The sequence below is a fragment of the Barbatula barbatula genome (genome assembly GCF_947034865.1).
Source record: "Barbatula barbatula genome assembly, chromosome: 8".
Lineage (NCBI taxonomy): Eukaryota > Metazoa > Chordata > Actinopteri > Cypriniformes > Nemacheilidae > Barbatula > Barbatula barbatula.
In genome coordinates, this window is record NC_136771.1 from 12,463,973 (window position 1) to 12,488,000 (window position 24,028).

The 24,028-nt window shown below is 37.5% G+C and overlaps 1 protein-coding gene across 2 annotated transcripts in view; it reads right to left on the reverse strand.

Moving 5' to 3' along the window:
- Nucleotides 1–24,028, reverse strand: part of epha6 (eph receptor A6) — a gene marked incomplete at its 3' end in the record, with an annotated part of 98,924 nt that overhangs the window by 31,285 nt on the left and 43,611 nt on the right. For both annotated transcript variants that reach the window (XM_079462817.1, XM_079462818.1), the window contains exons 4-5: nt 7,845–8,000; nt 6,246–6,581 (exon numbers count right to left, since the gene is read on the reverse strand). In XM_079462817.1, coding sequence (XP_079318943.1) covers nt 6,246–6,581; nt 7,845–8,000 — 492 coding nt within the window. The remainder of the gene's footprint in view (nt 1–6,245; nt 6,582–7,844; nt 8,001–24,028) is intronic.

The following is a 24,028-nucleotide window of genomic DNA, read 5'->3' on the forward strand; positions in this document are numbered from 1 at the left end:
CCTTCAGGGCAATATACAAGCTCAGCTCAGTCCTAAGAGCTTTCAGTGGTGCCGTGGGGGTCAGAAGTCTGAATGTCTGTCTCTTAGTTCTTTGACACACAGTCTGTCAAAATGGAGACAGTCACCCTCCCGTTTCCCCTTTCCTTGCATCTCTACATCTCTCTGTTTATCCCTTGGGGAGAGCGAAGTGTCAGTCTGTGTCTCTGCCCCTTCACAGCTCGGCTACGGACATTCCGGCCTCAGATACATTTCACAAGAGAAACTGTTCAAGTTTCTCTTGTGAACTGTTCATATCCTATTATCAACCATCAAACTGCTGCAACAGGTAAATCCACAAACATACAGTTACAAACACACACATACATGTAATGGATGGCCAAATTCCTGTTCACTTTTCTCTCTTGCTGCTGGTCTTTGGTGCTCCCAGCCTCCCAGCTCTGTCTAAAACTGACAGTAAAAGGCTCCGTCGAGGCTGCTGTGGCTAAAAGCCCCCAAAGCACACTGGGATGTAATCTTAAATAAGTGACAAACGGCTCAGGGACGAGGGTCTTTGGTCAGTACTTGGGGGCCGGTTGTCTCAAAAAGGATAACGTGATCAAGCAGTCCTGTTACAGTTTTTTACGATTGCTAAACGACAGTGAGCACAACTGGAGTCACATGTGCAAAACTCTAACTACAGTCTGCGCTACCAACAGTCACCTGAGCTAAACTGTTCACATCACCCTCAAAACTCATTCAAAGCAACACAACTCTTAACACATGGCTCAAAACAGACTCAGTGCATCCAAACACAATGCACAACCCTCACGGAGATAACACACACTGTCACTCACAACACACTGAGAGTAAAAACACAAGCATCAAACACCAATACAGAAAATACAAACTTTTCATCTTTACAGTTTCAACAATTTCAGTGACTTCATACAAAGTCATATTTCTCCTCTTCCTCTTGTTGGGGCCGGCCTTTGGGTCCTGTTGTAAAAATATATTTTACTGTCAAACTTACTGTAATATATATATCTGTGTAAATATTCTATACTGTAATTGCAATACAAAATAAATTCCTGTAATGTTTTCATTTACTATAAGGATAAATTGGCATTACAGATGCAATTGTGGATCTTTGCAGATTGGGTTGCACCCTCAACCCTTCCTCTCTCAATGAGAGACCATGATCCACGACAGGGTCTATAAGATTAGCCCTTATTTCATCTGAAATAACAGCTCTGTGTCTTCTGTGTCTTCCTCCACGCATCTGCCCTCTCCCTGCCACCCTTCTCCCACCACGAACCCATCTTCCTCGTTCCATTTCCAAAATTTATCTTTCTGAGCTCTACTTATATATATATATATATATATATATATATATATATATATATGTGTGTGTGTGTGTGTTCACTCACAAATCTAAAACAAGACACCTGCTTAGCCTTTCAGCTGAAATTGCAACCAGCAGTGTTTGAAAGGCACAAGGCTGAAATCTATTCTGTTTTGAATGTGTGGTTCACAGTTTTGACAGCAGTGTGTTAGCATTTGAACAAAGTGCTGTAAATCCACACGGTGTGCAGGTTGTGGTTAAAGTCGTGGGATAAGTGTGTAGAGTTTTGAAAACTGTGTTCAAGCAATGAAAAACGAACGTTTGGTCCACATGAATGCTGCTGTGCAGACTGTAGTTAGAGTTTTGCACATGTGACTCCCACTGTCGTTTAGCAATCGTAAAAAACTGTAATACGTATCAGAAAATTATGATTTGTTGTTTCTTGTCGATATGTTATATTTGAGTTTATTTACATCTAATATACTACAATAACAATAATTATTCATTCATTTTTTCCCCAAACAAAAAGGTTGGGGAACAAGCACTTCGATACGCCTTCACCGAACCGTTCCTTTATGAAAATTGTGTACAGATGACAGGGTGTGCACTTGAAGTACAATATTATAGGACATTATTTGCATTTTTTTCATGCAGTCACATTGCTTAAGTAGATTATGTCTGACTGAGTCATTTTCTAAATGCGATTTGGCCAGCTAGTTTAATATCAGAGATTGCCATTTTATTAGTAAGTGTCTCATTGGTGAAGCACAAAGTTTGAATTATTTATCATTTTTACACATTCTTCATTATGAGAAAAGCCTTTTATTGAATAAACCCCATATTTCAGTGCAATGGACGTTTTTATACCAAAGTAGGACTTTAATCGAAACAGAAGACACAACTTGGAATTTATTTGGTCTGAGCATTTTAGAAAATGAGAGGAAATAAAGAGAATATAAATCTGGAGGGATAGTAAGAAATATCAACAAAGGCAGAAATATGATTTCATAGTCATTTGTAAATATAATGTCCTATATGTTATTAAAGGACGTGTGTGTAATTCAGTTTTGTGTAATATTAAACTGTGCCTGACAAAAGGATTTGCAGTATCTGAGTTACCATGTGTTATTAGTTTTGAGCGGTTGTTATCTGGAAATATCAGATCTTGGAATTCAGCGATTGGCCAATCAGAATCAAGTATTCTGGAGCGCTGTGTAATAAAACTACATAATGTACATGTATGTACTATATAGTGAATAAGGTTAATGAAGGTGAATGAATCAAGGTGCGCTTGGGATGGAAAATAAAAAAACGGCGCCATGATTGATGACTGACAAGACAGAATGATCAGACTCCTCCTGAACCTACATTTAGAACAACCATTTTATCCATCTATGTATAGTCCAGAATTGTACTATGACAGAGTGGGATTTGAATAGGAAATATTCTCTTTATGTTGATATTTCAGTTTTGAGCAGAGTATAAATAATGTAACCCAGTCTGACAGAAACGTTCCCAGCTTTTCTAGACAGCTGGGATAATTTGTATAACTTTGGCTACTGCACCAAATTCCAAAATGCATTGCGTATTAGTGTTTTGAATTGGAATGCAAAATGTTGGTTTACTTATTGGCTTTGATTTGAAGGTGGTACTTGGTGTGAAACGTTTGAAAACCATGTTTCTAATACATCATTCCATTCTGATAATACAATGGGCTCAAACTCACTCTGTCTGTGAGCTTTTACTGAGTCAAACAAGACCTGCCAACCCCAATACCGCTGTATGTTTACAACGAATGACTGCACTGTTGACTGAAAGAAAAAGCATTGAAAACCTGCACTATAGCTCAAAACATTGACATTACAGTATAGTTGCATCATTCTATGAGCTTTAAGCTCCCTATTGGGTGACCTAACTTAAAGCTACAGTATTGTTTGAGCTCCACTAGCAGTGTCATATAGAGAATTGCAAAAATAAACACTGTTTGCAGACAGGTTGCTAGCTATCGCCCATGTGCTATTGTTTGGGAATCCAGGTTGTCCAGGTCAAACGTATGCCATTGGTTGAACCTCTTTTAAGGGTTGAAAGCGTCTTTGTTTCCAACAATTAGAGAAGAAGGTATTTTGTTAACACAAAATAAATTACAAACAGCGCCTTTACTGGCATACAGAACATCCGGACACATTGAATAGTATCCAAAATGCAATTCATGAGTCTAAGCTGTTCCACTAACCAGATCATGTTACCATGGGTTCTCAGAGAAATAAAGAAGTTTCAGATCCATTAGCCATGTTTCAATCGTTCTATAAAAGAGCTGGATTCTTTACTCACATATCTGATGTAATGTGAATGTCTTTGAAGGCCGGTAACGGTTCACGGTTAAGGCCTGTTTAGATCTCTGACTTGCGTGCTGATTCTTTTTCTCTGCCCTTTGCATGGCAACATCCTTTGCACTCCTCCAGCTTTCTCTGCTCATTAAAGTTATGCTGGTTCTTGTTTCGTGGTGGGGGAACTGAAGGGTTTATGGAACCTTGCCCTTGTAGGGTTCTCTGGAGAGCCCATCCCATCTCAGGGTCATTCCTCTCAATCTGACTTCCATTAACATTTAATTTACGGCTAAATGGCCACAGGAGGGGAAGACATGCTGTATTACAAATCTTACTGTGGCTTTGCTTCTGTAATTATTTTGGTTTTTAGTATTGGCTTCCAAGCTGTAGCACAAAAAAAGAAATGAATTTACAGCAAAAATGTGATTAAAATGCAGGGACGCTGCCGCACATTCAGTACATGCAATGTAATAACTTGAATGATTGTGAACATGTAACTGAGCAATAAAAAGATACCGTGTTATAAGGAACAGGCATTAAAACAATAGTTTACCTTCAAAATGAAAATTCTGTCATTATTAACTTAGCCTATTGTCTTTCTTATGCAAAACACAAAAGAAGATATTTGGAAAAATGTTGGTAATTGGTTCCCATTGACTTCTATTGTATAGACACAAAACTAGTCTATGGGGACCAACGATTTTCTGTTACCAACATTTATCAAAATATCATCTTTTGTGTTTTGCAGATTTGAAATGACAAGAGGGCGATGTACATAATGACAGAATTTTCATTTGGAAAGTGAACTTTTCCTATAAGCCACACGTAACAGTAGCATTTATAGCATATTAAATACAAACAATTTAGATGAAACGTATTTTGAGAATTCTTGTCATATCAATAGCTTAAAGCCATAATGGCAGCGAGGACACCAGGAAAAAATACCCATAAAATTAAATGCTTTTCATGTTATTTTACAGACTTGTAAAGTTGTGGATTCTTTCTGTAATTTCATATTTTTTACCATTTTAAAAAACCATTGAAATTCTGTTAAATAACTACTTTATAATTGTTCGACACTGCAAATGGTTACTGCCAATAAAAGGTCTAGCATCATTTGTTTGCCATTTGGCTTTCTATTTTTTATCCAGCGCAATGAAATATTTTATAAATCTTTACATTGCAAAATACTTTGTGGGGCCACTGTATCTAATTTCAAAACGCCTCAGTGTTTTTTTCAGATGCTGTACAGCTGCATCTATTTTTTCCACGCTTTCTCTCTTTCTCTTTCTGTCGCTCCTCACAGGTGGTAGATTGAGGGCTTGGTGAAAGCCCATGAAGCTCTTCTCCGTGATTAAAGCTCATGAAGCAGACTCATCATATCAATCTCTCTACCTAAATGCCAGCAATGCTGATTAGCTCCTCTGTCTTTATAAAGAATAGAATGACCCGACCAACACAGTTTAAAAAGTCACTTTGACATTCTTTAACTTCGTATGACATAATCTCTCGTCACACAGCCTTACTTCATGTTGCAAATCACATTTCAAATACTTTGCTTGAGGAAGACATCAAGGCAACCCAAAGAAAGTTGAGTCACTGTGATCTGTCAAAACATTAACCAATGAAGTTAAAGCAAAATCCAGCCAATGAAAATGAGCAGTGGATCATTAGTCAGAGCACAGGAAATGGGCACACATGGAGAAACTGATCAATCCTGGGTGAGAATGAGTCTGGAGTCTAGAGAACTGTCCTGTGGTGCCTTGAGCAGACTCTAATAATGAAGTTTGGCCATATCTGCGGATATTGCCAACAGTCAGAGCAGCTAGATAGAGAGAGGCTTTTAGATAAAGCCTCTATTAGTGTGAAACTGAGCTTAGGCCAAGAGACATCTCGCATTTGATGTGCCTAGACAATACCTCTCCAGGACAAAATGAAATTTGCAGTTATTATCATTATCATGATGAACGATGAGAGTCTGGCCAGGATGGCAATAGTTATAAAGAGGCTGTGCCAATGGTTCCTTACAGACTGTTAAAGAAGGTATCATGCTAGCACATCTACAGCTTTGAAGATCAGGAGATTGGGGTTATACAGTAATAAAAGATGTGTATTCAGTGAATCTCGACCTGTTAGAAAGGAAATGCGGGATCTGAATTAGGCATACGAGAAACAATTATTTGTAAGCAGGGGCAGAGCAAAACTACAGTGCTCTGAGTACATTTTGGTGGAAGTTAGCAGGTGTGAAATGAAACTCGCAGTAGCGGGATGGAAAATCAGTCCATCTCGATGCAAAAGTGTCTGAGAGCTTAGCAGTGCAGGGGGATAGTTGTATGGCTATATTGTGATTTTAGATGTTTTTAGCATTTTAATTAGGTGAAAATGTTTTGATAATAACTCATTAAAATGTATAGTTCGAGATCACCAATACTTGGCTGTTAATCCCCTCGATGAATTTGGTGGTTAAGACCCCAGCCCCATATACACACATGCATGAATGACAATAAAAGCTGTCTTGATTTGCTAACCATACACACAAAACAAGAATATAAGTTTTATTACTCAGCGTTATAATGGTTTACCAAGACATGACTTACCAGCCTGCTCAGTGCTGACGGTGATATTGGCAACCTGTCTTGTAGATCTTCCCATTCCTGAAACTCCATTCAAAGCCTCAATCTGGAACGTGTAGTTGGCATGTGCCACAAAGTCCTGGACCACCACGGAGGTGCTCGTGAGGCCCACGGGTCTTGGCACGAAGCGCACATTGCTGTTGCATGGCTCGCAGGCCTGCCCATCAGCCCCGCAACGGAGACACAAAACATTATAGGTTATATCCTTCCGACCACCTGTGTCACTGGGCGGAGACCACTCCAAAAAGACCGCGGTTTCATTGATGTTAAAGGCCAGGTTTCGAGGAGGAGAGGGTGGTCCTGTTTTGTAACAAAAAACATATAAAATTAAATAAATAAATGCCTATTCGGGGAAAATATGAATGAACTAAATATGACTAAAACAAAAATGTTAGCCCACATACTAAGCATTTACTAATGGATCCTTAAAATGCTTCAAGTTGTTGGTGTCTCTCTTTCCCTCCCTCTGGTTCAGCTGATATACAAATGTCTTTGCTCTAGAACTGATCCTGCTTACTATACAATGCCAGTTCGGAGACAGATACAGGGAAGTGTGCATTTATCTGCTGTTTCCCAGACTCAGCTAATGATGATAATGAGAATATGTCCTGGACATGATTATCATAGTTAATGATAATTGCACCCACTCGTGAATAACAAGGAAGTAATTATTCCTCCTCTCCTGTTTTTAATGCAGATTGCTGCTAGCGTTGAAAAGATGGAGTTTTGGTGAATAATTTGAGTAAGCACGATAGGGGGCAGAAGGAGGGGAAGAGAAGAGGCTGAAGAAGCAGAAGACTGGAATAACAGGCACACTGAGTGATAGAATCGGAAGGGCGAATCTCGCAAAGCCTGTCAAATAAATGACAATCATTTTCACTCGAGTATTAAAATAGGAAAATAAATAATTATACTTTGCATGAAAAAGTAAAGCCTATTCCTATCATTTTAAAAGCTGTTAAAAGCTTATTTTCACAATACAGTATTTTCTTCTGTATTACAGAGAAACAATATTGTTACATTTTATGAAAATTTCGGCTGTCAAACGATTAATCGTGAGCATTCAAATCCCGAATAAAAGTGTGTTTACATAATATATGTCTGTGTAGTACTAGGCATATTATTTTTTTATTCATAAACACATGCACAAAAATGGAAAATGTATAAACAGTTAAATTAGTAGTAAATATAAATAAATACATCTAAATATTTCCTATGTACGTATTCATATGCAGTGTGTGTGTTTATAAATACAAAATGAATATGCTCAGTGCACAGACATAAATTATGTAAACATAGACTTTTATTATGAATGTGATTCATTGTTTGACAGCCCTGACAAAAATATTTTAAATCATAAATACAACAGTAACGTAGTACTTTCAACATACATTTGGCTAATATAACTGTCATGAAAATGCACATAAAAAACTCGAACTGGGTTCCTTTGTTACATCTTTAAATTAAAGAAAAACGCCTTTTCCCTTTTTATCAGGTTTCGCGTGTTTCACCAGAAAGAATCGAGTAAGATGAGCATATAACAGAGAGAAGAGGATGACTAACGTGTGCAGGCCATGGTGGGAGGGTCTTTGCTGGCTCTGAAGTAGCCTTTCTCGCAGTGACACAGTGCTGAACCCTCCACGTGGCTGGAACTGTGCGGGGGACACTTTGAACATTTGATGTTTCCTGCAAAGGCTTTGTAGAACCCCGGTCTACAGGCTGTAAAGAAAAGGTAGAAAAGTTAAGGCAGTGCATTCCTGGACTTTCCTGAACCTATATTCAAATTACATCTTCAAATCTGGACAAATAAAGCAGATTTGAGATGATATTTTCAATGTTTTGCAATTCTTTTATACTTCTGTCAGTCCCCATGGAACGGACAGCATAAGACTTAAATTAAAAGCCCCCTCTCCATCCCTCTCTTTCCAGTGTGCAGGCTAACTCATTTGATCTTCTCTATGCTAGTCGCTCGTAAACCCTCCCTGTCTCTAGCTTAGACTCCACACTGAAAGACTTACCAAGACCCTAGAGATGAGCCAGACGAGACTGAGTTAAGTGGTACACACACAAGCACTCTCACACACACATATTTTGAAGATGCAAGATAGCAGATCTCTGTCTGTGGCCTGTCTGGCTCTCACACACATACACACACTAGTTTTACTCTTATTTAAATTTGCTCCTCCAGAGGTTGGTAATTCTCTATAGCCACAACATTACAGGTATTGATCTGTTTCTTTCTGACTCCAGACACCCTCTCCAGTAACAGAGCCATTCCCAGAAAGCTTCAGAGCTTCCCCAGCAGTTTCTCGTCCTCATTGTGATGCAGAGAAACAACTTATGTGCGCAAACCCTCAGCAAGCATCTGTTTAAATCAGTATAGGCGTTTGGAAACATTCCTAGTAAGAACATCAACTCCAATGTATGAATCATCAATGTGGGTTCTCACTTTTATTTACATCTGTTGTATACAAGTCAACTTTTGTTTTGTGGATAAGCACTATAGTGCGACAAGCATTCAAACAAATAAACAGGCCCCCAATCCTTCTTAGAACTTCTTTGAAGAGAACTACTCACACATACACAGTTAGGTCAACATAAAATGGCATTTGCAACCTATTTCAATTCTGAAATATGATGCATTTTTGTGTAAAAAATTATTTTTGTGGTTGAGAGAAGGGGAGGCATTTGTGAAATGTGAAAGCGACAGAGGGGAAGAAACTATAACTTCAAACATTTTATTTACAAACTTTTATTTGCAATAATGCAATAATGAACAGTGTACAATATGAACATGCATTATAAAAAGAGATCCACCGATATATATATATAGGCCAATAATCGGTATCGGTCGATAAAAGAAATTCTTTCACATCGGCTATCGGCAGATACTTTACAGTTTTTCTCAATTGTTTACACACATTTTCTGAAAGCATGCCTCATATTCTCAGAACTCTACACACAAATCAAAAAACACAAACACAATGGGCAAAACCCCTCAATTCTCCTGCAAAATGAAACTTCACATTCAAAACAATGTTCTTTCTTCTCAAAATGGTATTTTGTTTTCAAATGACACACACAAACCATCATATGAATAAACATTTATAAGAACCAGTTGAACACTGATGTGCTCTATATAAAACACTATGATGAATGGAAAACACTTCTCCATTCATCATAATGACTTTGCTCTTTATTTGGTTCAGTGTTACACTTACTACAGACAGTACATATATAAGTGTGTAGTAAAATATTTTTTGTATATATATATATATAAAATAGTTTTTATAGTCAGAACACACAAACACACAATAACAAATATATTTTATTTTTCCAACAAAAACAATGTACAGTGTACATCCCAACCAACGCAAAGTTGCACATACAGTGGTGAACAACAGAAGAATTTACTGTATACAGTTACAGTAAAAAAACGATGCTGCATCTTCTCTTCGGTTTGGGTCTGGCCACAGCACCTCATCCACATCACAAGCCATGTTTTTCAGTCCAGCCATGAAAAGCATCAGCTGCTATATCTCGACATGCATCTTCCATAGCTTGGAGAAGGGGTTTACACATTTGTGACAGGTGTTTGCCCATGTGATGAGTCAGTGTTCATATTTGAATGGCAATGTGTTCCTTGTGAAAACAAGAGATTTTTCTGCCTGAAAATTGTGCCAAATGCAGAGAATTGTGTGTAGTGATTTGAAAAAAGTGTGTTTTAGATCTGCAATGTGAGTGTAAAGCAGGAATTGTGCTTGTAGTTTAGCAGAATTGGTTCAGGGGGTTGGTGAATGAGTTACATGTTGTGGTCATTGTGTCTCAAGTACCAATATTTGTGTGTAAACAATCGAGAAAAACTGTAAAAGCATATGATGGCCGATATATTCTGTCAATCAAAAGAAAACAGGAAAATGCTAAACATTTTGCACTGTGTATAGAAAATGTTAAGAAACATCACCAGTGTTCAATATGAATAGTTATTACAGTTTTTCTCGATTGTTTACACACAAATATTGGTACTTGAGACACAATGACCACAACATGTAACTCATTCACCAACCCCCGAACCAATTCTGCTAAACTACAAGCACAATTCCTGCTTTACACTCACATTGCAGATCTAAAACACACTTTTTTCAAAACACTACACAGAATTCTCTGCATTTGGCACAATTTTCAGGCAGAAAAATCTCTTGTTTTCACAAGGAACACACTGCCATTCAAATATGAACACTGACTCATCACATTTGCAAACACCTGTCACAAATGTGTAAACCCCTTCTCCAAGCTATGGAAGATGCATGTGGAGATATAGTAGCTGATGCTTTTCATGACTGGACTGAAAAACATTGCTTGAGATGCGGATGAGGTGCTGTGGCCAGACCCAAACCGAAGAGAAGATGCAGCATCGTTTTTTTACTGTAACTGTAAACAGTAAATTCTTCTGTTGTTTTGTATGTACACCACTGTTTGTGCAACTTTGCGTTGGTTGGGATGTACGTACATTGTTTTTGTTGGAAAAATAAAATGTATTTGTTATCGTGTATTTGTGTGTTCTGACTATAAAAACTATTATATATATATATTTATATATATATATATATATATATACTAAAAATATTTTACTACACACTTATATATGTACTGTCTGTAGTAAGTGTAACACTGAACCAAATAAAGAGCAAAGTCATTATGATGAATGGAGAAGTGTTTTCCATTCATTATAGTGTTTTATAAAGAGCACATCAGTGTTCAACTGGTTCTTATAAATGTCTATTCATATGATGGTTTGTGTGTGTAATTTGAAATCAAAATACCATTTTGAGAAGAAAGAACATTGTTTTGAATGTGAAGTTTCATTTTGGAGGAGAATTGAGGGGTTTTGCCCATTGTGTTTGTGTTTGTGTTTTTTGATTTGTGTTTAGAGTTCTGAGAATATGAGGCATGCTTTCAGAAAATGTGTGTAAACAATTGGGAAATGCCTCATATTCTCAGAACTCTAAACACAAATCAAAAAACACAAACACAATGGGCAAAACCCCTCAATTCTCCTCCAAAATGAAACTTCACATTCAAAACAATGTTCTTTCTTCTCAAAATGGTATTTTGATTTCAAATGACACACAAACCATCATATGAATAGACATTTATAAGAACCAGTTGAACACTGATGTGCTCAATATAAAACACTATAATGAATGGAAAACACTTCTCCATTCATCATAATGACTTTGCTCTTTATTTGGTTCAGTGTTACACTTACTACAGACAGTACATATATAAGTGTGTAGTAAAATATTTTTAGTATATATATATATATATATATATATATATATATATAATAGTTTTTATAGTCAGAACACACAAATACACGATAACAAATATATTTTATTTTTCCTACAAAAACAATGTACAGTGTACATTCCAACCAACGCAAAGTTGCACAAACAGTGGTGTACATACAAAACAACAGAAGAATTTACTGTATACAGTTACAGTAAAAAAACGATGCTGCATCTCTTCGGTTTGGGTCTGGCCACAGCACCTCATCCACATCTCAAGCAATGTTTTTCAGTCCAGCCATGAAAAGCATCAGCTGCTATATCTCGACATGCGTCTTCCATAGCTTGGAGAAGGGGTTTAAGCGTTTGTGACAGGTGTTTGCACATGTGATTAGTCAGTGTGGATATTTGAATGGCAGTGTGTTCCTTGTGAAAACAAGAGATTTTTCTGCCTGAAAATTGTGCCAAATGCAGAGAATTGTGTGTAGTGTTTTGAAAAAAGTGTGTTTTAGAACTGCAATGTGAGTGTAAAGCAGGAATTGTGCTTGTAGTTTAGCAGAATTGGTTCAGGGGGTTGGTGAATGAGTTACATGTTGTGGTCATTGTGTCTCAAGTACCAATATTTGTGTGTAAACAATCGAGAAAAACTGTAACAGTATTGGCAGATATCCCTCTGAATAATTTGCTATCGTATCGGTGGAGAAATTCAGTATAGGTGCATCTCTAATTATTCAATCATAACATATTTCTTATTTCAAGTTGACATTTAGCATTGTTTTTTATTATACAACCATACACAGTACATTTACAAAATCCTTACACCACAAATATTACCTTACCACTAGAATTACTCGTATTACTGCTATTATGACTAAACTATTGATACTTTTACAAAGCATCCAGCTGCTCCAATTAGGCCAAGAGAAGAAGAAGAGGAATTGATGCGCCTTCATGTGAAGACCAGTGATACCAAGAACGGTACGATTCTGCAGCATTTACCTTTCCCCAGAGGATCCACAGGCAGCCATGCTGCAGAATGGTTCAGCTCTCAATATCAAAGAATGCAAAGCAGGATGAGGCAGCGCTGGAGGCAGGAGTGATAACAAAGCGGCCGTTTGGATCTAAGGAAATTAGTTCAATTTTAATTTGCCCACATTGTAAAATGACTCCCCGTTTGGCTCTTTGCGAGGCTCAGAATTGCACCCAGGGAAAAAATATTCATTGGGGTGAGTGTGGTGGGAAAATAAAAGCAAAAAACATAAAAACAATGCTTTGTTCACATTTAACTAAGCTTCGTTTTCAATTATGTTCATTTGCTTCACGTGGCTTTGTTTTTCAAATGATTTCTATTGTTTCTAACAAATGAGGCTCATTCATACACCGCAGGCACTACAGCGTATCAGGTGCTAAAAGAGTTGTTTAACCCCGGAGCGGTCACTGGACAGAGCAATGGCCACCTGCAAAAAGTCAATTAAATATGACCCCCTGTGCTAGTTAATGGACTTGGTAATGGCTATATCAGTAAGAATATATTTTTTTTCCTCTTGGACGGACAAGTATTGAGTATCAGCTGAAATAATGTCTCAACAGGAGGGAAGAACAGCAGGGAGATGAATAGGAAACTGTAATTTAGGAAATCGATCCAATTCCTTGCAACGTTGCTTGAAACTTTTCTAGAAAATATGGCAGCTGCAGGAAGTAACCTCAAGAAGGTTCAGTTATCCTACCTCGTGTTCTGTTCTTACGTAATGGTAATATACAAAGTAGTGTCCATTTATTAAAAATAAGTGTGAAGTTTTTGTCTTACATAAAGTTCCACACGTTTTTAAAGGCTGTCGATATAGTCAGACTCATAAAGATGATCTGAGTGGCAGGAGCACAATATAAAGTATGAATAATAACCTCAAGTTTACTGGAAAATTCAACCCCTAATTGAAATGATACCAATTTTGTCTAGACTGGTATATTTCATATATATTTTATATATATTTTTTAAATAAACCCAGTGTTCTCATACAGTATCATTTTTGTCTGTCTGAACATACTGCTGCATTTTTTCATCTACAAGGGCTTGCTTACAGTTTTTCTCGATTGTTTACACACAAATATTGGTACTTGAGACACAATGACCACAACATGTAACTCATTCACCAACCCCCTGAACCAATTCTGCTAAACTACAAGCACAATTCCTGCTTTACACTCACATTGCAGTTCTAAAACACACTTTTTTCAAAACACTACACACAATTCTCTGCATTTGGCACAATTTTCGGGCAGAAAAATCTCTTGTCTTCACAAGGAACACACTGCCATTCAAATATGAACACTGACTCATCACATGTGCAAACACCTGTCACAAATGTGTAAACCCCTTCTCCAAGCTATGGAAGATGCATGTCGAGATATAGCAGCTGATGCTTTTCATGACTGGACTGAAAAACATTGCTTGAGATGCGGATGAGGTGCTGTGGCCAGACCCAAACCGAAGAGAAGATGCAGCATCATTTTTTTACTGTAACTGTATACAGTAAATTCTTCTGTTGTTTTGTATGTACACCACTGTTTGTGCAACTTTGCGTTGGTTGGGATGTACGTACATTGTTTTTGTTGGAAAAATAAAATATATTTGTTATCGTGTATTTGTGTGTTCTGACTATAAAAACTATTTTTTTATATATATATATATATATACTAAAAATATTTTACTACACACTTATATATGTACTGTCTGTAGTAAGTGTAACACTGAACCAAATAAAGAGCAAAGTCATTATGATGAGTGGAGAAGTGTTCTCCATTCATTATAGTGTTTTATAAAGAGCACATCAGTGTTCAACTGGTTCTTATAAATGTCTATTCATATGATGGTTTGTGTGTGTCATTTGAAATCAAAATACCATTTTGAGAAGAAAGAACATTGTTTTGAATGTGAAGTTTCATTTTGGAGGAGTATTGAGGTTTTGCCCATTGTGTTTATGTTTTTTGATTTGTGTTTAGAGTTCTGAGAATATGAGGCATGCTTTCAGAAAATGTGTGTAAACAATTGAGAAAAACTGTAACAACAAATAGCAACTCTAAATAAAAAATGCTTACCACAGTAAAGCTATTAAAATGATTAAGACAATAGTAAGGAAGCTTTCGGTGGTGCATTTTAAAGAAAGAGCAAGATTTTATTATTCTGAGTGAGTTTAAATGGTAACAATGACAGACAACATTTGCAGTAAGTCTCTCTTTCTTTCCCCCGGCAATCATCCCATTTCAACAGCACTTTGCTTGCCCCAAGGACAAGACCCCTATGACAGGAGGACAAGAGTGTGTCTGTGAGGAAAATATAGTTCTAGAGATTCTTTTCCACCCTTTTCTCTCTTCATCTTTTTCTGTCTCTCTCTCGATGACAGTTTTGGGGCATTTTTCAGTGCCAGTATGTTTATGTGTATGAGGTGTAAAGATAGGGCTATGCAGCCTACAGAGGAAACAGCAACGAAGAGAAGGGATTTCAGGAGCGAGAGAGCGAGAGAGGGAGTGAGATGTAGTCTCACAGGTAAACAATTTCATCGTTAACACAGAGGACTGCCGGTAGAAAATGCAATTATGATTTCGTATGCGGTTTAAAATTCTCATTCGGCTTTAATGAATGGACTCGGAGCTAGTGACCCGACAGTGCAATTCAGTCTAGGCATCATCATCTCTCTTTTCTTCTCTCTCTCTCTCTCAGCTTCTCTTTATCTTTAGCTTCAATCTGTCTCTTTGTCCCCCATCCCATCCCTCTGTATCTCTCTACTGTCTGTTGACAGTCTATCTGGGTATGGAAATAAGCATCGGAGATTGCCTCCAGCAGTATGTCAGTCCCCAGAGGAGGATATAGACCCATGATAGCACAATTACTTAATACGCTTAAAAGCTGGAAATAATGGCTTTGGAGTGTGGGGGAAAACAAGTTCAGGAGCTTTGATAGGCGAAAAACTGCCGAAAAAAATTAAACCAGGGGATCCATTTTGGGCCGCCCCGTATCCTACTGATTTCACAATTTTATTTAATTTTTCCCCCTCAGCGTTTAGATACACAAATCCTGTTGAATGCTTTCCCTGAATGCGAAACGTGTCTGTCAGTTAGCAGTTAGCAAACAAAGGCTTAGAGTGACAGATTGTTGGAATATACTCAATGCTTCCACGCATGACATTTTTGCAAAACAGGGAATATTACGCTCATTATTCAATTTGGAAGGGCGGCCAATACAGAAAATTGTAATAGAGAGCTAAATGTATTCAGAATCTTATGAGCGTGTGCTTTTCTCCATTTCGCTGCCCAGAAGCGAGTATTCAAAGCATAATTATAATCATCTAGTTTAGGACAAATGATTTAGGTCGATGGATTTATTACATTTTTCATCGGTTGGTATTTAAATGTTATGAAGGTGATTTTCTACCTCTGCACTCTACGTCATTCGGTGTGAAGTGAACCTCATGCAGATCGGCACAGTAGGTCCTCATTAAGCAGAGAAGGAAACCCTGTTGAAAAAATCAGCATATGCAGGGCTAGGTATGTTTGGATGCTGGTTTGTGCTGGTTTAAACTGGTCACATGTTGGGTTAAGGTGGTCATGTGCTGGTTTTAGATGGTCATGTGCTGGTCTTAGCTGTTCATGCGCTGGTTTAAGATGGCCATCTACTGGTTCCTCACCAGCTTAAACCAGCTGAGGACCAGCTTAAACCAGCACATGACCAGCTCAAGACCAGCACATGACCATCTAAAACCAGCACCAAAACATACCTAACCCAGCAGATGCTGGGAAGTGCTCTATCGCCAAAGTGCCACTGAGCAAGACACTTAACCCCAGGTTGCTCCAGGGACTCTACACTTGCAGACATTGTACCCACTAGTGTTTAAGGTGCTTTGGATAAGAAGCATATCCCAAAGCTAAATGTCTGTGAAACTAGAATGCCTTCGACAGATGCTGATTGCAGGACTGTATTTCTAATGGAATGATCTTGTTCTCTTTTAACCGCCCTAAGCCTATACACTTGCTGCAGGTAAAATTCCTCTGATGATAATTAAAAAAACATCACTCAGCTATTTTTCCTCTCATTCTCCCTCTCTCTTTCTTTTATTATCAGCACTCAGTTGAAGCTTGTACTTTAAGCATCTTTATTTTTCTGGCTCTCATCTCATACAATAATCGTTCCTCTCTCCCAGCCACTTGAATTATGTGTAGTTGTAGGTGTACTGAAAATGCAAATGGTATAAAAGTGTAAACTGGGCATTTTATTTTGAATGTACGTGCTATACTACGAGAGAGTTGGGCAATATCAGAGTTATGGATGTGACATTTTTTGTCAAAACATGATATATGAAAGTTATGCTTTGGTTTGACCAAATCTACATTTTAAAATAACACATTTCAATGAAAGGGAGTAAAGTGTAGACCAAGTGCTTGGGTTGAGGATCCGCTAACCAGATTTTAAGTTGCTTTAATAAAAAACATCTAAAGGTAGTTTGGGCATATGCCACGAGTGAGACGAAATCAATGAGAGCTATAGTGTTTAAAAAATATCAGCTATACCAGAAAATATCTTAACTTAAATATCTTTAGTAGGATGAATTTAACTGATTCAAGTTATTTGGACATTAGACATGGTTGTTTAAGTTTACTCAACTCAGTTCAGTTCATCATACATTAATTATTTGAGTAGTGATAGCATTTTTCTGTAATGTGGAACCACTGTCCATAGTTGAATGAAGTTAGTTTAAAGAATCTTTTTTTGAGTGCAAGTCATTAAACTTGAACCCTCGATTTCTACCTCTGGACCGTGAGTATATGTTTTACTCGGTGGAATTAAAGACAAGGCAAAACAAAGTTAATGAATTCTTAATGAGGAACAGCAAGGCTGGAGGTGACACAGAAAAATAAAGAAACTCCCCTCCTCCTGACTGATGATCATCAGAGCACATTCAAATAAAGCAAACAGAGTGATTTATTTCATGCTGCGTAAGACCCCAGCCGGTGGCGTACAGGAAACGCATCTGACAGAGGCAGAAAGACAAAGCGTTTTATTGCAGTGATCAGTTAAGGCTTAACTGCAGGGTCCTTAGGCTGTTGTGCTTGGACATTTTCCGTTGACAGTTCAAGGAAGTGGTGATATGGTAGATCTGAGACAGCTTCAGGGGTCGGAGAAGATGGATACATGCAAGTCAGGTTAATATGAGTGTGTGCGTAAGCAGGCTTTACAGGGTAAATGCTGACCTGATGGAAACCGTCGGTAATGTACATTGCTTAGCAGTCACCACCAATTAGCTTAATTATCTTAGTAGCAACCTATGGCGTTGCAGTATGGTGCTATCCCACAGAGAAAACACACTACAGCACAGAGTTCACCCACCTGCCAAGCATAATGGACATCTTACAGGCTTAATGAGCTTCTCCGCATGAACTGGCATTCAATCGATTTGGATTCAATTATCATTTATGGCGCAATCAAATCTGTGACTACTTACAGGGTGTAATAAGCTCCTAATTGTGAATGACAGTATTATGCTTGGGGCATTTGAACTTTGTGCTGTTGAGAAGTTTAAAAGCACCATTAGGCCTGTACAAATGAGCTAAATACAAATTAGACTAAAACGAAGTTCAATGTGTGAACGTTATTAAATTAAATTGGGTATGAATGTTATCTTTTTCTTGCCGATCTGTGATATTTATCCTGTAACGATATCGGGGAATGTCATTGGAGCCATGTGGTCCCTGAATCATATCTGTTTTTAGTTGCTTTTATTTACATAAAGAGAACGCTGTGTAGTTTAGGCGAATTTTCTCACAGCTGTGATGTTTATCGTTTATCTTACACAAAACGTCGTCTCGACGCTGTATTGAACTTTCATTTTTTTGGAGAGATGGGCATCCTGACACCACATTCATGCAAGCGTATAGATATCAATCTGAAATGTTCAAAAGCGCAAGAATGCAACTCCCCGAAGTGCAGAAGTGTCTGAATGGCCCCTGTTCTCTCCTTTCATTTTCAGAAGAGAGATAATAGATGAGTAGAGATGGCATCTGAAATGACTCCAAACAGATATCTCTGCCAGATCATCTGCAGGGTCTTCTGTACAAAAGCAAATGAATGAATGAAATGGATGTGTTTATACCAATACACTGCAAGCTCGAGATATTAAACTTTTGGAATGTCGACCAATCCGGGCGAGTTTAGCTTATAGCGAAGACGGAGGGGCAAAACAACTCAAACATCAATAATGAAATAACTTTCCTATGTGTACTTTCTCTCATCGTGTTTACCAAATATTTTGCCGTTTTGTCAAACGGCTTGTAAACATCGCAACTCGGTTTCATTTAATAAATAAATTATTTTAAGAACATCTTCATCATTTACTTATAAACAGAAGCCTCTACTGAACCAGACAGCCGTGTGCTGTTGCTTTTACAACTGCACAGAACGGAAAGAATGATAATGAGGCAAATACAGTTAGCGGCTTTAAACAAATGTAATTAATCTAACACGTTGACAGCCCTAAGCATCTATCATTTGTTTAACCGAAGTAAATTAGTTTGTCGATCAAAGTCATTTATGATACAGGAGTGAATTTCATGGTGTTAATGCACCTTTAGCCTGTGATTCATTTTGCAATTTTGTGAAAGAAAACGAAATGCACATGCAAAAAGCTAATGTGCTCTTCGAAATAGGGCTGTACAATATGTGGAATCTTAAAAGTTATTGATGTATTTGTGCTGAAGATTTAAAATGACAGAAAATTGTGAATATTGTTGAAAATCAGAGTAATGTGCCAAATAAAGCAGCGATTCAATTAAAGAGCAACACATTTTCAAGTTGAACAAAATTTGAAGGGACAGTTCACCCAAAAAAACGTTGTATCATTACTCGCCCTCGATTGGTTCTAAATCTGTAAAAGTTTCTTGTTTGGAAGACATTTGGAAGAATACTTGGAACCAAATACTTCTTGGCCACCATTAACTACCATATTGGAAAAATTACAATGGTAGTCAAAAGTGCCCCAAAACTGTTCTTTCGTAAATTCTTTAACAGAACAAAGAAATGTATAAAGTCAGTTTTCCTACGTAGTCAATGGTGGCCAAGAACTGTTTGGTAACAAGCATTCGTCTAAATATATTGTTCATCGAACAAAGACATGTATACAGGTTTGGAACAACTCAAGGGTGAGTAAATTATGACAGAATATACATTTTTGGGTGAACTGTCTTTATCTAAAAAATAACAGCAACAACACAACGAGAAACGAGACAAAGGAATGGATGATAAATTTGCCCACTAAAAGAAGGCACTTCATGTACTGTAATATGGGGACGGTTCAGTTTAGAATGGGGCAAAAGAAAATTACGATCATTCTATGGGAAAAGCGAAACGTACCGTACATTGCTTGGCTACCTTAAACATGCAAACACACATACAGTACATATACAGACATAAATCTAATCATGTCCTTTCATTATTTTGGACATTGTTTTAATTTCAGGAACAACAAGAACACACAAGAAAGATTTCAGCACACTATACAGTATATTACTTTTGATATAAGGCCAACTCTACACAATTCTACACACAAACAGCTTTTGTTGAAAGAATAGAAACTGCTCATCTTCCACATTTATTTAGAGTACATTACTAAACTCTAATTTAAGTTGCTTTCCGGTATTTTGAACAACAATTAACAAAGCGCGACTGCTACTCTGACAGAGAAACAGAAAGTGTAACCCTTCAACACCAAATCCTGGTGTTTCACACTGTAAAAACAGTTGAGTTTCTTCAAACATCAGGAATAATAAATATAGTCTTAATGACAATTACGAAATGGAGCAAGAAGGCGAGAGGAAGGAAGACTATTTAAAAACTGACAGCGCGTGTGTAAATGAGAGAGAAGCGCAGGTGAAAATGACTTTGTCATTTCCAGCCTGTTTAAAAGCATATGAGAAAGAAGAGAGTGAGATGAGGAAAGGTTGGATGAGGCATATATTACGAATGCCACTAAACGTAATTATTTCAAATGATGAACTGCAACTCAAATGTGTCTCTGTGCGGGAAGGAGGGGGTCTCGGGGTGTCATTTGCCAGTAATTAAGTGAATATGAACGTACGAATTCAAATGTATGCAAATTTCCTCATTAACAATTGTACCTGGAAGTGAAGAGCTCACTGATTCAGCGTAATGTGTGTGCACATTTTTTTTTTTGCTTTTTATACATGGAGAGCCCTTAGCTATCCTAAAGAATGCTGAAAAAGTAATAAAATGTTCTCATTCCTCATCTCTCCTAACGTGGCCATGTATAGAAACCTTTTAATTATAAATGTGTCTCTGCAGGCAAAATGGAGGTTCGGCCTCCTCATGTATAGTAGAGCGTGTCAAAAACTGTAGCAATAAACAAGACCATATTTATTTATTTATTATTCCAAAATGGGATTATGCTCACTGTCACACAGGTGGATGAATTACAATCCAGTCGACACAACGCAGTCTTAAATTCCAGAAACCACCCCCCTAAACTCCTGGATGCATGCATGGAGGCATGCACGGGGACTCATTTCAGCTTCCATCTGCTTTAAGTGCTGCAATGTGAATTCTAAATATTGTCTGGCCAGGAACAATAGAAGGAGAAAAATCATCTTTATTTACATAAACAGCCCGGATCCATCCCATTGCACAACCTAGAAATTTCCTTTCCATTTTTTTCTGAGGCGACATTAAAGAAACATAATCTAAAACCCTACATTTTAGGTTATGCTTTTTATTTCACTTGGAATAGTTTAAGATGAAAGCAGGTAACAGACATCAGATAAAAACCACTTCTTATTTTGAATATGAGTTTGATAAAAGCTATGCATTTAGATTTAGATATCTAAATCTTTCATCTTTCCGTCAGAATAACACAACCATTGGTTGAAAATCTGCGGCAGTGAGCGAGGGCTGAAGCAAAGCAATAGCTTCTGCTCCGGAAAACAAAGAGAGCATATGGGACGAGAAGGAAGTGTACATCATTCATCAAGAAATCCTGATGCATCCTGAGGAGTATCCATCACAACACCCATACCCTAAGGGCAACTGCGATAAGAAAATGAGAAATGGAGAGAATGAAAAAAATCATTTTTTTTATCTGGAGAGGAGACCTTCCAAGATGAACGTGTCTAAATTAAAAGATTTCTAATTCTGATGACAGCTGAGTTATTCAGAACGCGATTCTCAGAATATAAAGAACTGTCTTTTAAAAGTGTTGGATGGAGTTTATATACAGTAATCATATTATGCAGCTGTTTATGACATGATTGAGCGTATGTGACCACTGGAACTTGCTCACATATTACACAGCACCATTAGCCAACACTGGCACAAATCAGACCTAGAATTATTTCAGATAAATGGCTTAAACTCTATAGCAGAACATCCTTTGTTTCAATCTGGGATTAAAAATAAAAGTGTCTGAAGTACATTAAAATGATAGACTTTCTTTCGCCGCCATTTTGTAATATTTAATTTGTCACTATCTTGTTAGAGTTCAGTCTCCACAAGCATCACCCTCAGCATTAAAAGTGTGTGAATCAATCATGTGCCTAATCGTAAGCTACATGGATTCCACTGCATAATCAACTGCTTTGAGCAAAAAGGTGAAACATTCCTAATGAACAGCAAGATAGCAAGTACATGTGATGTTTGCAGCTCTCCTCCTCGAAATACATAAATGAAGTCTTTCCAATGTTCTTTTTCAACATTTCAAACTATGCGAACACTAATGGATACATCTGAAACAGGGTTTTCTTTTAAAATCACTTCCCATCTACATTGGTATTGCATTATGTTATATGTTATACACCTTACATAATGAAACGTTGAGTTTTATTACCATGGAATGAGCTATTTATATCCACATACACAGCGGATCCCTTTACATGGAATTCACAATGTTGTTTCCATAGCCGCGGGAATGTAGTTTGAGCAGGGGGTGCTGTGAAGTTATGACTGTGGCTGTAAGTTTAATGTTAATAAATAATGGAGGCAAATATAAGTTGCTGCTGAGAATAAAGAAGGATGCCAGTGTGATTTAAGGATACAGCATAAAATCAAACACATCAACCCGTGTTATATTTATGTCTATAGCCAAAGCACAATCTGTTGTACGAAACTAGCTGTGCGACGGCAGCTTAACTACCCAAACATCAACCTATAATAAACCATGGGCTAACCAGTCACGCGATTAAACACTATGGTTGTTTCGACAGTAGCTTTAAACAGACAAACTGCTCTACAAAGTGCGTTTCCTAAATACGTTATTTTCTACTTCAAAGAATCAAAAACGCAACATCTTTGTCCTGTTAAGAGTCACCAAAAGTGCTTCGAAAGGGAGGGTTGAATGAGCTGTTGGTCGTGGTTCACAACGTCCTTGACCAATGCTTTTTTGTTGGTCAATGATATTAATTGGACATCGTTAAAGGTGCATATTTGAAACTGTTCAGCTATATGCAATTTCAAGATCATTTGCGATGTATAGATTTCACATCTGAAAGAGAGGCATACACATGTTATTTATGCATACGTTCGTTCTATGAATCACACGTACGCAAATCATTTAGGACAGTTTCTACGCAACATCTTATAAATGAGGACCATCGTTTTAAAATGTAATCCCTTTGAAGATATCAAAGAGGCCGTTTACATGAGATCGTTTGAAACGAGACTGAAATATTTGTATGCATTTCGGCGGTTCATTCACATGAAAACGCCGTCTTGGGGGACTGAAAACACCGATTTTGAAAACGGGTCTTAAAGTTTTTGAAAACGACGGCGTTATCGTTTCCGTGGACACTCTGAAGGCAGTGTTTTCCAAAAACGATGATGTCATACGCATGCGTATTTAAGTGTTCAGTCTGTGGGCATGCGTGAGTATTCCCCAAACAATAATGGTGGCCTTCATTCTGCATGTTTGTGCCGAGTGACATAGTTACTATCATTTCTCCAGCAAAAAGTAGATTTACTGCACCACTGTAAGCGGAGAATAGTATTTATATCCATACTACTATAAACATACGGTACATACACGCCGACAAAGTGTATTAATTTATTTTTTATTCAAACAGTGTTTGCGGATGTGCGCAAGCATGTAGGGACTCTTTACAGTGCAACAGCTACTGGCCTGGCATGCATAATACATCATTTTTATTCTGTTTCCTGGATTCATGTAAATGTGAAACTTTTCAAAAACGCAAAGGAAACGTTTCAGTTTTTTTATAGCGTAAACGTACTCATAGTGTAACTGATAGAAAAAGATTAGTGCGGTCAGGTCCTCAGACTATAGAGGAGTACAGAATTCCTTTTTGTAGTCCAAGTCATATAATGTTTAAAACATTTTTCATATTTTTTTCCAGATACAATCTAGAAAATAGTCGGAATACTCAGAGCGGCCTTTCATCTCCAAGGATAGAAAC